The following is a 12,746-nucleotide window of genomic DNA, read 5'->3' on the forward strand; positions in this document are numbered from 1 at the left end:
TGCGAATATCTCGGAAACTGAAACCGAGCGGCGGTTACATGTATAAAAAGAAAGTTGTTCAGAATGTTGGTCTTGACAACATATTTCAAGATCATCAAAATCGGTGAACTCTTTTCTATATAATTACTATTTTTAGTTAGCTTGGTATTATTGCGTTTGATTGAAAGCTTATTACTTATGTATAGTACAATATTAATTATATTAATATTATTAATAATATTAGAGAGTAACATTATATATATATATACATAATAATATTATACATACAAAAAAGCTGTGTCGAATCTTTAAATATAAAATTTAATTTCAAATAAAATTCAATAAATCTTTAAAAATAAAATTTATCGCGCAGAATTATTAACGTTTATTTTTTCATTGCTCTATAACATAATGCTCATGGTTGTTTCTGATTCAACATCGCTTTCGTGAATGTATCGTTTCTATAAAATTGTTTGTTCTTCTGTTGCATTCAATTCATTTATTAATCCATTTGACCTTTCTTTAATTTTTCAACTTCAAACAGATCCTCATCAAACATTCAACATAAATTTTAAACCCAATTCGTAACCCATTCATTTTTCTTTTTTATTTCCATAATATCATGGCTATCTCTCATAGTTAGGTTAGGTTCAGGTATGAGTTAGCTTAGGTTGTACCATATAAAAATGTTATGAAATTAAATTTATCGAAGCTTTCTGCCAATACCTTGACAACATATTTCAAGGTCATTGAGATCCGTGTCCTTTTGCGTATAGTTAAGGAACATGCTTAAAAAAATGCGAAGAAATGTATTTATTGTGTGAAAACGTTTATAAAAGATACCTAAGTATATTTTTTTTAAAAGGAAGATTTTTTGTATTATGAATGAAATTATCAAAGAAAATTACGGAAGATGTTAATAAACAGTTAATAGAAGTACATACTTTGAACTCCCTGTCAATTTTTTCAAACCGCTTGGTTTCTTCTGGAAGTTGGCTCCTAATGTCTTCAGAGCCAATGAAGATGCTTTCGAGATAACCCCAAGCTCGTTGAACTTCGAACCATGCATTAATCACTGCATCCGCAGTACTTAGTTTTTTCTGCCAGTCAAGAATTTCACCGAGAAAATATCCAACGAATTTCGAACCTAACATGTTTTGCAGTTGCACCTATTATAAAGCAATAAGAAAGCGATATAGCACATTGTCATAAGTTAAATAAGTCAACATAAGCAAATATTAAATTATTGGAAAATAAGCGAATTAAATAGGGAACTAAAAATAATAAAATTAAAAAAAAAGGCGAAGAGGAATTTCTGAGCATATTAAAGTAAAACAAAATTAAATGTCATTAATATACAAGTAGCTAAATCATACTGTGGAGATCAATGTAATAAAAAGTAAATCAGTACATATAATTTATAAATTAGATACTTACAAACATTAGATAAATTTCAATTTTTATAAAAAATTTTTACAAAATTAAAATTTATATGTATAATGGAATTTGATCTCTCTATATGGTGCTGAGACAAGTTACAGCATACTGTAGACACTTATTATTAACGCAAAAAGTATTAATAAATTGAATATAATAATAACGACAGTAACAAGAACATTGTTACTAAAGAAATTTTACAAGGTAACAAGTAAAAAAAATTGAAAAAAATTCATAGATTTTTGTATTGTTTATAACGTATTGTTTGAAGCATTCCACGTGTATTTTATTATTTTATTTCTTTGACGAAGAAATATCTTGAAACGGTACCTGATTGTCCTCAAGGATTTCAATAGTTTCCTCGTCGATTTTAAGAATATTTAATTTCGTACGCTCGTGTATCTCTTTCCCAAATTCGAGCGTACTCCAAGTGTCCTTAAGTTCTTTTAGCACCTTCTCCATTGCCATTTCCTTCACTGATTTAGCGACAATATTTTTAACTTCTTCTTCATATTTGTGCAATTGTAACTTTAGCAAGTCTTCCAATGTTGTATTATCGGTCATGATAAATACCACCTACGCAATAATTAAATTCTATGACAAAAGAATTACCTCTAATACTAAAATATATCATATTTATTATATTATTATGTTATATTTATTATAAATATATTATATTATATTATGTATTTCGTATTACATACAGTAATGTAAACAGTGATCATACAGGTTCTTAAATTTTGTGTTTACAACAATTTTCCATTTAAGGCCTTATTTTCAAGAAAATAAAATTTGAACATGTTTCATGATACATTTCCAAATTCATTTGGATAAAATAAAACATCTTGCGATAAAATTTTATTCTACGCCTTTGACTTATTTTTACATGTAGTTTAGAATCCTATCGATTATTTATTCTTGTTCAGTTCGAAATTAGCCAAGTTTAAATATTCTTGTCAAATTTTCAAACTCGATTTTCTCAGAAATGAAGCATCATATGAAAAAATTTTATTATATACTTAATGTAGGATCGCTCGCTATCCGGTTGTACAATATCATCTGTCGGGCCTCAGCCGGTATACAGAATGTACCGAAAATTGTGGTACAAGCAGGAAGGGGCTGATTCTCCATGCAAAAGCAAGTCGAAAATGTAGAATAGCAATTTTCGATACAAGGCTCCGTTTTCGAGGAAATCAATTATAAAATTTCCCTGACTCCCGTTATTTTTCAAGTACACGCGTACCTACATGATGAGACCCTATAACTCATACTTTTAAAAAGCTACGTAATATTTTACACATCTGGATGCACGTGCGCAAATACCATTGCTCTTCACGTAAATTTATATTATATTTATATGACATAGATAATATTATATTTTTATATACTTTTTGTAAATGAATATTCAGTAATAGAAAAAGTTACTTCGGCCAAAGCTCAAACCGCGTTGAATACACTTGTTCTCGTTTATATTAGATTCCGTATTATGATTAGACCGTGGATGTTTATATAAATTCGTAGCTATATTTAACACTATTACAGAAATACAATTATGGAAATTGAACTTAAATAGAAATTTCTTTCATTCAATACAATTAAGTATCATAACTCATTTATTATGTTAATCCTTAACAATATAGCAGAAACTTTACTTTCAATATTTTCGATATCTTTGCACATTATTCTATGCAATCTGTGTATTTCTACACTTTTGAATTTACTATAAATGTACAATCTATTCGTAACTCATGATAATGGTTTAAATTTAAATTACGTTTGTAGAATACGCCTTACATTTGTTACCAGGGGGCCATCGATATCAACATAGGACCTAGCGATGTTAATGCTTTCTCACTAGTGGTCACATTAACACTGTTTGTTTTTATAAATATAACTTCCAACACAAGTTTTCCTATCCCAGTAGTGTCTAAGGTACAGGTCTGTTAGTCGTGCCTTACTGAAGAGTCCCTTTTACTAGCAGATCACGGACGAAACACTACTTCTCTCTTTTTCTCCATTTCCTTTATTTGTCCATCCTACATCATTCATCTCCCCTGTCTGCTTTCACGAGCTGTTTGTTTATATAGTATTCAACAACTGTGAAACCACATATGGGCAAGATGGAGTGACAGAAAGGAAAGAGGATGATTTTCGCGACGGATGATTAATTCAAGAATGCCCATGGGAGCCGCTCTTTGGCCTAAGAGCAGAATCAAAATTAGGTTAAATAAAGGTAAACGGCGCGGTACAACGTGTGTCTTAAGCCCGCACACGGGGTGTCCTCGCACCTTTCTGGCCTAATTAGGTTAACAGGAGAGCAGCTCCATTGGGATACGTCGTAGAAGAGGGAGTAGGAGATCCGACCGGCCTTGGACACTGTTGTCCCGCTGTCTGGTGATGACGTGGGAGGGAAGAATCCCGTTTATAATGTTCCTGCCATGTACATAAAACTTCCATCTTCCCTCCTTCCATTGTGTCTAAGGCATGAGCCTGCTAGGTAACCTTACTGATGAGTCCACTAGCAGGCTCTGGACGAAACACACTTTTTTTTCTTTTTCTCCATTTTCTTTCATATATCCGTGATAATTGTAGCTGCTGGCTGTAGATGTTGGCTTGCCGGGGTACTGCGGTATTTTCTTCTTATTTAGATGTCGTAGAAGAAAAATCGGACTTCGGAAAAGTACGAGGCGCCGGGATTTGAAACCCAGAATCCGAAACGTTTGTACTCTAAGGCGCTAACCACTGCGCTGCCGTCGTCCGACAACTCGTCCTGTTTTGCAACCAAGTTTTCAGGACAGAAAAAATAAAAAAAAAAAAAACAAAATCATATAAAAGCTCGGCTCCCCAGCGGCTTAAACCCAAAAATTGTATTAAACACAAAAAATGTAAAGCGCCGACACATAATATAGTATGGCTACGTCGTACCGCCGCGTATCGGTACCTTTACCTAACACATTATTACAAAAATTCACCATTTATTGTGAACACCAATATGTATTTAAAACTGTATCTTGGGCTAAATAAACATCATTAAAAAAAAGCACTCGTTCTCGTCCGATCACGAAAGTCAAGCAGCGCTGGGCACGGATAGTACTTGGATAAGTGACCGCTTGGGAACTCCGTGTGGTGTTGGCCTTTTTTTTCAATCTTTTTTACTTCTTTAATAATCTATTTCTAATAATCTTCTTTAAACATCGAGAAAAAAAAATCTGTTGATATTACACGACTATTACCATACATTATATCATTCTCCCATACACGTACAAATAAATTATCACATGTCTTAAAATTAAGAGGTCACGTTTCTTGATATGCTGAAATTTTATAACAGATTAATATCAAAAATTGTTATTCTATATTTTCGACTTTGCAGAAAAGTTATCCCCATTCGGCTTGTACTACCGAACGAAGTACCTAAGTACGAAGAAACCTATTCAACCGACTGTCGTTACCTCCCAAGTAAATATGAAAATTTTCGATTTACTTGTACAAGGGAATCAACCCCTTTCATCTTCTATCATGATTTTCGATTATACCTCATTTTTATCGATCTACGTAAATCCTAAATTATATATTAGTCAAAAAAGTGTTTTAGATAAAATTTACTTTGTTTCGATGTTGCAACTTTGAAACTCGACAATGTAATTACAAGGAATTACCTAACCTAAAGGTAACTGCTCACAACCGACTGACTGTTTTGGAAACATTAAAAAACAGCATTATGAAAGATATCCTTACGTGCCGCTAATGCCGGCAATATATCGAATTTGAAATTTCATCTGTTAATAACAGATGGTGTACACGACACAAGTTTATAATGTTCTGAAAACGTCCGAATGTCAGATTACAAGAATATGTAATAAAGAATGAAGGTATCTATTGAAGAATCTAATGTCACTTTCACGGAAGGTCTAAAGATCACCGCAAGATCAAATACACAAAAGTATAGTATATTCCCATCGATATCGTGCAAGCAACTTTTGTCTGTAACATTTTTATTCATGTTTCTCGAAATATTTGAGCGGCTTGAGTCAAACAGTATATACTGTATATATAAAAAACAATAACTATTACATAAATATATCACTCATAAAATATGATAATATATTGGTAGATATAAATAAAACAGAATGTAAAAAGGATAAATACACGGACGTAACTTCTAAGAAGAAATACGTAACTTTTGGCGTTATTACGAGCCAATTTGACTCCGAGCCAATTATGCAATAATATTTGATTCTAGATATTTAAAGAGGTAAGAGAATTCTTGCACTTTAGAAATAGCTTACAGGAATGATATAACATTTAAATTAAAATTAATGTAGATAATATTAATTAGACATTGTCACTGCATTATCAATATTGTTATTTTCATTTAATTTTCTATTATTATTATTATGTAATGCTATTTCTATTTGTAATTATCAATATTGCTACTATTATATTTTTCACATTTTCATTATATTTATGATACGCAGATTTAATATTTATAGGTTAGATTATCTCCTTGTCGTTGATATTTAATCATTATCTGTCAAGTTCTCGGTTCGTTTCATATTAAATACTGCGCAGCTTTCATGGTATTGTAATGTCTGTAATTAAAATCAAGGCCTAACCAAGACTTGGCCTAATTAACCAGAGATCTAGCTTGGATTCAATGCGTTCAAGTGTAAGCAGAATACTTGTTAATTAACACGACAATTAACTTGCAGCAATTTAGGAATAGAAATTGAGTTAACCTAAGTAATAACACGTAAACACGGAATTATTACCTTCGTTTCAGCCATTAATTCTCTCCAATGCCTGTCTCTAATTGCTGGATTCTGCAATTCTGAGACCGCTCTCAATGATGCCATCATGTTCCTTACTTGTGCTTCGATATTAGTGTACAATTCCCAATGACGCACGTCTTTGTCCAGTTCTGTCAAATGAAATTTGCGAAATCTTGCAATGAACAATGTAGGAAAACATTCTATTTTATATTTACAAATACAGAAGTCAAATGCATGATATGCAAAGAAGTTGAGGAAAAGTTTTAGGAGCATGTAGTACTTGTCAAGACAAAGAAAATGTCTTAATAAACATGGATCCAAAAACCATTAATTCCAGAGTTATGGGATGTTTACTGTATAAGAGTATAGTGTATAGTAAATCAATTATTTCGTTTAAATGAATTAAACAACGAATTGAAAAATGTTATCAAGAGATAAGAAAAATGCAAGAGGTCGACGTATGAGTACTTCTGTGACGTAATTAAACGTGCTGAAGTGTATGTTGAAATGAACGTGGGACATATGCTGTAAAGAATGCCACTAGGATTTCCGTCTGTGTTTTCTGTCATCCGATCGCTTGCTGTCCAAACGTCAATCTCCATCGATGATCCGTGTTATTGTGCTATGTGTGCGTTACGTCCGATGATTTGACATGCGTCAAACCACGTTACAAGTCTGAAACTCTCATGGTGGGGGATGTCACGGTCAAGCGTGACCTGTGTTTCTCCAATCTGCCAACGACGTTGCTGTAGAGTAGTCAAAACAATAGAAAACACAAGACCATAATTTTGCGTCTTCTAAAACGAAGTTTAACAATAAAAAGAATTGTTTATGAATAAATAATGTATACCTACTTATAAAGTATTATAAAATATAAAATATTATAAAAAATATAAAAAGATTCACTTGGTTACTTGTACCACGTATTATTTCACTAAACTGTTTTGACTACTCGACATGAGTGTTCTGCGTGTGGTGAACAATGTAAAAATATTTTTGTCCTCAAATCTGAGACTACTCTGACTATAAAAGTTTAGGGATCCCTATATACGACCGTGTGTTAAATCTATATTAATATACTAGACAGCAATTGCCATTTGTTTTTCTAGGACTTTCAAGCGTTACGTTCGCATGAGATGAATCAGAAGCAGTTTAAATGTAACCGCAGTGCTATCCGATTACAATCTAGAATTCACAAACGTTTTGTATTTATCTTAGGATATCGTACCCAGTAGTTAGAAGTGTTCGGGGTTCAGGGGGAAAAGTTTAGAATTTTAATTGTATTTATACCAGATTAATGATTTTATAAATGGCAACTCTATGTAGAGGTAATGCCTTACTGACAAAAACATTTCATAATTCCGAAATTACTAGTTTTTGGACTCGTGTTTATTAACATTTTTTGTTTATTTTAATGAGTATTATATGTTTTTAAAGTTTCTCCGAACTTTTATGTATACCCTATACACTGTAAATTCCTATTGCTGATTTTCAAATTAATGTTATACGAATAAAGAGAATATTATACAGGTTGGTCCATACGTGGGAGTACAATGAAGTACGCTGTGATTCTACGAGAAAAAGTAAGGCGAAAATATATAGAATAAAATTTGTTAACACGACGCTGCGTTTTCGCGAAAATCGAGTTCGAAAATTTGACGAGTATATTTAAATTTGGCTAATTCCGGACTAAATAAGAATATATATAGATAGGAGCTAAATTTTATTTGCATAGTATCAAATTTTGGAAATAATATGAAGCTACTACTGAATAATACAAAATTTGATATAGTTGGATCTAATTAATTAATATACAAATGCAAATGTACAAATACGTTTTTTTGGCCACTATATATTATTATAAAAAAAATTTTTGATGTCGAATAAAAATATTGCTGTCAGAAAAATTCATATAAAAAAGCCTAAAGCTTAAATTAAATTTGATAATTTTTTATTATCGAGAAAGATGTAAGTAAAAGAAAAGTGCTTCTCCTTACGTCTTAATTCTCTGAGAATTTTTTTGCATTCTTGATCCATCCATTCGACATCTAGTTTCTTCCACGTGGTTTTCTTCCACTCGTTCAAAGAAGTTGTAATGACATTCACATAATCCCACAAAGTTTTCAAAAACTGCATCTCCTTTTGTATCTGTTTCGTCATTTTAAATTCAGGCAATTCCTGTTCAAAAATGACAATTTGATCACGTAGATCTTTTTCTTCGCTCAGGAATTTTAACACCTCTTCATGTATTTCGTTTAGTTTTTCATAATGATTTTCACAATCTGGGCTGTAAATACAATTACTCAGCTGTGTCACACTAAATCATAACATTTAGAAAAGTATTCGAGACTTTTATAAATTTATCACGTGTAGCACATTACGTTTGGTATTAACAAGATTCCTATATTATCGACATGTTTTTCTATTTCGTATAGAGGTTATTACGTTTACGTAGATAATTAAAAGATATAGTACAAAACAAAATAAAACATTTAAACACTTCTGTTATTATTGAAAGTATGATGAAGTATTCAAGACAAAAGTTGTACTACTTAAAATAGCAAATATGATGGAATAATCAAATTTTTTGTTTCACGTTACTTTGAAGGTTATTTGAAATTCACTGGGTTTCATCCTCTTTTTTAAATGAAATCATAGCTTTTAGTAGTAGGTTTTGCTGAAATAGCTTTAACTTCATAGCATTGCGGTTGATACCAATATACAGGGTGGTTGGTAACTGGTGGTACAAGCGGAAAGAAGAAGTCGAAAATATAGAATAAATTCTTTTTTTAATTTTTTTTTAAATTTTTCCATCGAGATAACGATCTACAGTGAGATCTGTTATAACGTACCGCACGCGTACCGAGCGAAAATTCAAAGTCGATTTTCTCGAAAACAAAGTCTTAAACGAAAAATTTTTATTCTACGTTTTCGACTTCTTTTTTCGCGTAGAATCACCCCCTTTCCGCTTGTACCACCAGTCACCAACCACCCTGTATATATAGAAAACAGGGTGACTCATGTGACTAAGTGTAAACAAGTTGTACGATAGTGTTCAGGTACACATATAATATGTGTAGGTAAATACATAACCACATATCTGTTTCAGTGTCGTGTCTCACTCTGTCATGCATGTGTCCAGAATTAGAAATAATTTAAAATTAATTCAAGTATGGCCACATAGATAAGCAAATTCGTAGCCATGTAATATATCTCAATAGGTATATTCATGAGTAAATTGCGGATATTTATAGAAATTCAGTTTTTTTGTGCAAATAATTAAAAAAGTGGAACCCAGGTAGAAAAGTTTTTCACATATTAAATATTATAACGAGTGCTGTACTGGGGATATTTTATATATCTTTGCATATTGCATATATATATACGTTCAGGACACTTCTATAGAAATCTTCAAATTTCTCATAAATGCATAAAAGTCCGCATTCTACTTACACGAGAATTACAGACGAGTAGATAAGAATGTCACAAGACTATGATAGTCAAAACTATTAAGTTCTATCTAAAAGAAAAGATAGAATTACGTTTTTCACACATATCAATATATAAAGGTAAAAATATATAACATTATTTTTAAGATAACACATGATATCATTTGATTTTAGCGTATAGGACTTTTGTTTATCTCTGAGCGTTTTGAACATAGAGTTTGTTTTAATTGCATGGGATACTCTGTATATTAAAATAATTGAATAACTGTCTAAAGGAATATTTCAATAAATTTTTAAGAATAATATTTTAATGCCAATGGTAGAAAATGTAAAAAGAATTGTAAAATAATATGAAAAATAGGCTGTACATTAAAGATAGCGATGGTCGGTAAAGACGAAAAATTTGATGGATATCATAGCATCAAATGGTAGATCTAAAACTTAAAAAATTAGTTTCGGGAGGTCATGCGTTTGGAAGATACAGGTCCTTATATGATAAATCTTCACTACTATTAAACGCAATGTTTGACAATTAGTATAACAATGTGATATATGGCTGAGAAATAAATACATGTACGTGTAGATATTATTCGACCGCATCCTGTATGTATAGGGATTTTCGGAACGCATGATCTCCCAAACCTAAGATTTTACAGCTTAAGTCTATTGTTTCATGCAAATAATACCCACAAAATTTCGACCTGTTTGGCCATCGGTGCCATTTGGAGTAATATCCGAAAAATAAATTAGAAGTAACTTTTAGATAAAATGAAAAATTTTATAAAATTATTTTATAAAAATACTTTCAATACTATTTTTAGCTTACTTGAAAACATCTTGTTCATGGAATTCGTTCAGGAAACGGTGTTGTTTAAAGTCATAATAGCTTAGCCTCTTTTTCAAAAGATCGATTTGACGAGTCATTAAAGGCTGGACGATATGTTTCACTTGAGCAGCCATCTTTTTCAATGTTTCCCAATTAACGGGCAATTCTACGAGCCAATTAAAAATTTTCTCATCTAAATACACGTTGTAGCCTTGTAGCAATTCTATTGTTTTCTGAAAAATATTTGATTAATTTAATTCCAGAATGTATACAACGAGACAGTATTTAGTCACAGAGCTAACCCCAACCTAACCCCAATCACAGAGTGTTTCGTGAGCAAACCGACAGAGTATTATACATCAGCATGTTTGGAATGATATTCCTATTAAATAATATTATTGATATCATATATCAGTTCATCTTTGTCTGTAATCTTCGAAAGTATAATAATATAAACCACAGATACTACAATACAATTCATTCAGACTACGTAATTAATTGCCTAAAATTAATTGTTTGTCATTCATGTATTGTATCTTGATACAGTATATATAGTAGCTGACGAAAGTGTTAAAATATTTGCCACATAATTTGTGATAAAATATTGTGATAATTTGTGATGTGTATGTGTAAATATATTATGTGCATTGTATACATTTTTTCTGAAATTTCGTTTATGCATTGTAATGAGATATTACTATCGCGATTGTCATAGTAAAAATTTCCGATTTGTAAATGTCCGATTTGAAAAATTAGTATACAGCGTGAATAAGCAATCTTAAATACAGGGTGTCCTATCTCAATCGATCTCCTAGGCGATTAGGAGCAACAAATTGCTCTTAAACTATACGTTATTGGAAGAAGCGTTTCAAATAAAACTTATTCTGTTTGAGGCAGAACGTCGTATGATGACCACCAGATTTGTCTAGATGGAGGCGTTTTCGAGATCTCAGTGTGATCTATCTCTTTTTTACCTTAACTATACATTCTTTTGCTATAACTTTAATTTTAATTTTAATTTTAATATTAATATTAATATTAATATTAATATTAATATTAATATTAATATTAATATTAATATTAATATTAATTCTAACCTTAATTTTAAAAATATAAATTTGTAGGATTATTCGACAAATCTACAAAAACATTTGGAAATTTACCATTTAAATGAATTTACAACCGTAATGTTACAAAAAGAAAGACACAACACAAGATGCAGGTTAAGTCATTTTGATGATGTCGATAAGACAGGTTACAAAAAAGTAAAACGAGATGTAGTGGAGGCATGCGTCAGATTAATCACAATACATGATAGGCCACTCTCCCCGATAGATAACGACGCGTTTAGAAATATGATTCAGATAATAAATTTCCAAAAAGAAAAAATAAATTCACATAAAGTGCGTGATGCTCTTATTGAGCAGGCAATTGAAGTAAGGAGAAAAATTATAGAGAAAATAAAAGGCAAATTAATATGCTTGAAGGTGGATGCAGCAACTTACACGGGCAGATCGTTTCTCGGTATCAACACACAATTTATGGAAGATGATAAACTGTATGTTCGCACATTAGCAGTTGTTGAACTTTTTAGGGGTTTTTGTTATTTAATATTAATTGTTGTAATTATATGCAAAATAGAGGACATCGATTTCAATGACTATATACACATAATATGTAGCCAAGATCAACATTCTAGGTATTTTCTTACTGTACATTCACGTAACTTTCCACCCCACTTAGTTTCCAAAATATTTGCAAAAAAATTTAATTACATTTAAGTTACGATTACTCATCGATCAGGTAATCATTTTTTATATATTATATAAATACTATACATATATACATATGTATATATGTATATAAGTATATAAATATATAAGTATAAATAAAAAAGAAAAATCGGTAGGTTATAGGTTAGGTTATATAAGTTAGGATAGACTATTATATCCAGCGGCCTAGCGGCAACGAATACAGCTAATGTGAAATGATTTTCAATGAATCGACTGATATATGGAACGTTGTATTAGGTTGTCCCAAAAGATGTTTTCGTTCTATAAGGAAATAATGGAGTGCACAACATTTTTTGGATTATATTATTTTATTGAATTATGTATGATGCATTTTGTAGTAATAGAAGAAGATGGATCATACATAATTCAATAAAATAATATAAATATTTATGCGATGGCATTAGGTGTGGCTCTTTGTTTTAAAGAATACCATTCTCTTCCTTAAAATCAAATTAAATTCTTTCATTTCTGGTTTTTCCAAATATTTGAT

The 12,746-nt window shown here is 31.1% G+C and overlaps 1 protein-coding gene across 3 annotated transcripts in view; it reads right to left on the reverse strand.

The window, feature by feature from the left end:
• The window catches only part of LOC117237447 (dynein beta chain, ciliary-like), a 72,886-nt gene that overhangs the window by 7,765 nt on the left and 52,375 nt on the right, over positions 1-12,746 (reverse strand). For all 3 annotated transcript variants that reach the window (XM_033501417.1, XM_033501418.1, XM_033501419.1), the window contains 5 exons: positions 10,464-10,696; positions 8,186-8,475; positions 6,189-6,337; positions 1,747-1,992; positions 924-1,148 (listed from right to left, as the gene is read on the reverse strand). In XM_033501417.1, coding sequence (XP_033357308.1) covers positions 924-1,148; positions 1,747-1,992; positions 6,189-6,337; positions 8,186-8,475; positions 10,464-10,696 — 1,143 coding nt within the window. The remainder of the gene's footprint in view (positions 1-923; positions 1,149-1,746; positions 1,993-6,188; positions 6,338-8,185; positions 8,476-10,463; positions 10,697-12,746) is intronic.

Source organism: Bombus vosnesenskii, unplaced genomic scaffold, assembly GCF_011952255.1.
Source record: "Bombus vosnesenskii isolate JDL3184/JDL3185 unplaced genomic scaffold, Bvos_JDL3184-5_v1.1 scf7180000013371, whole genome shotgun sequence".
In the NCBI taxonomy this organism is placed as follows: domain Eukaryota; kingdom Metazoa; phylum Arthropoda; class Insecta; order Hymenoptera; family Apidae; genus Bombus; species Bombus vosnesenskii.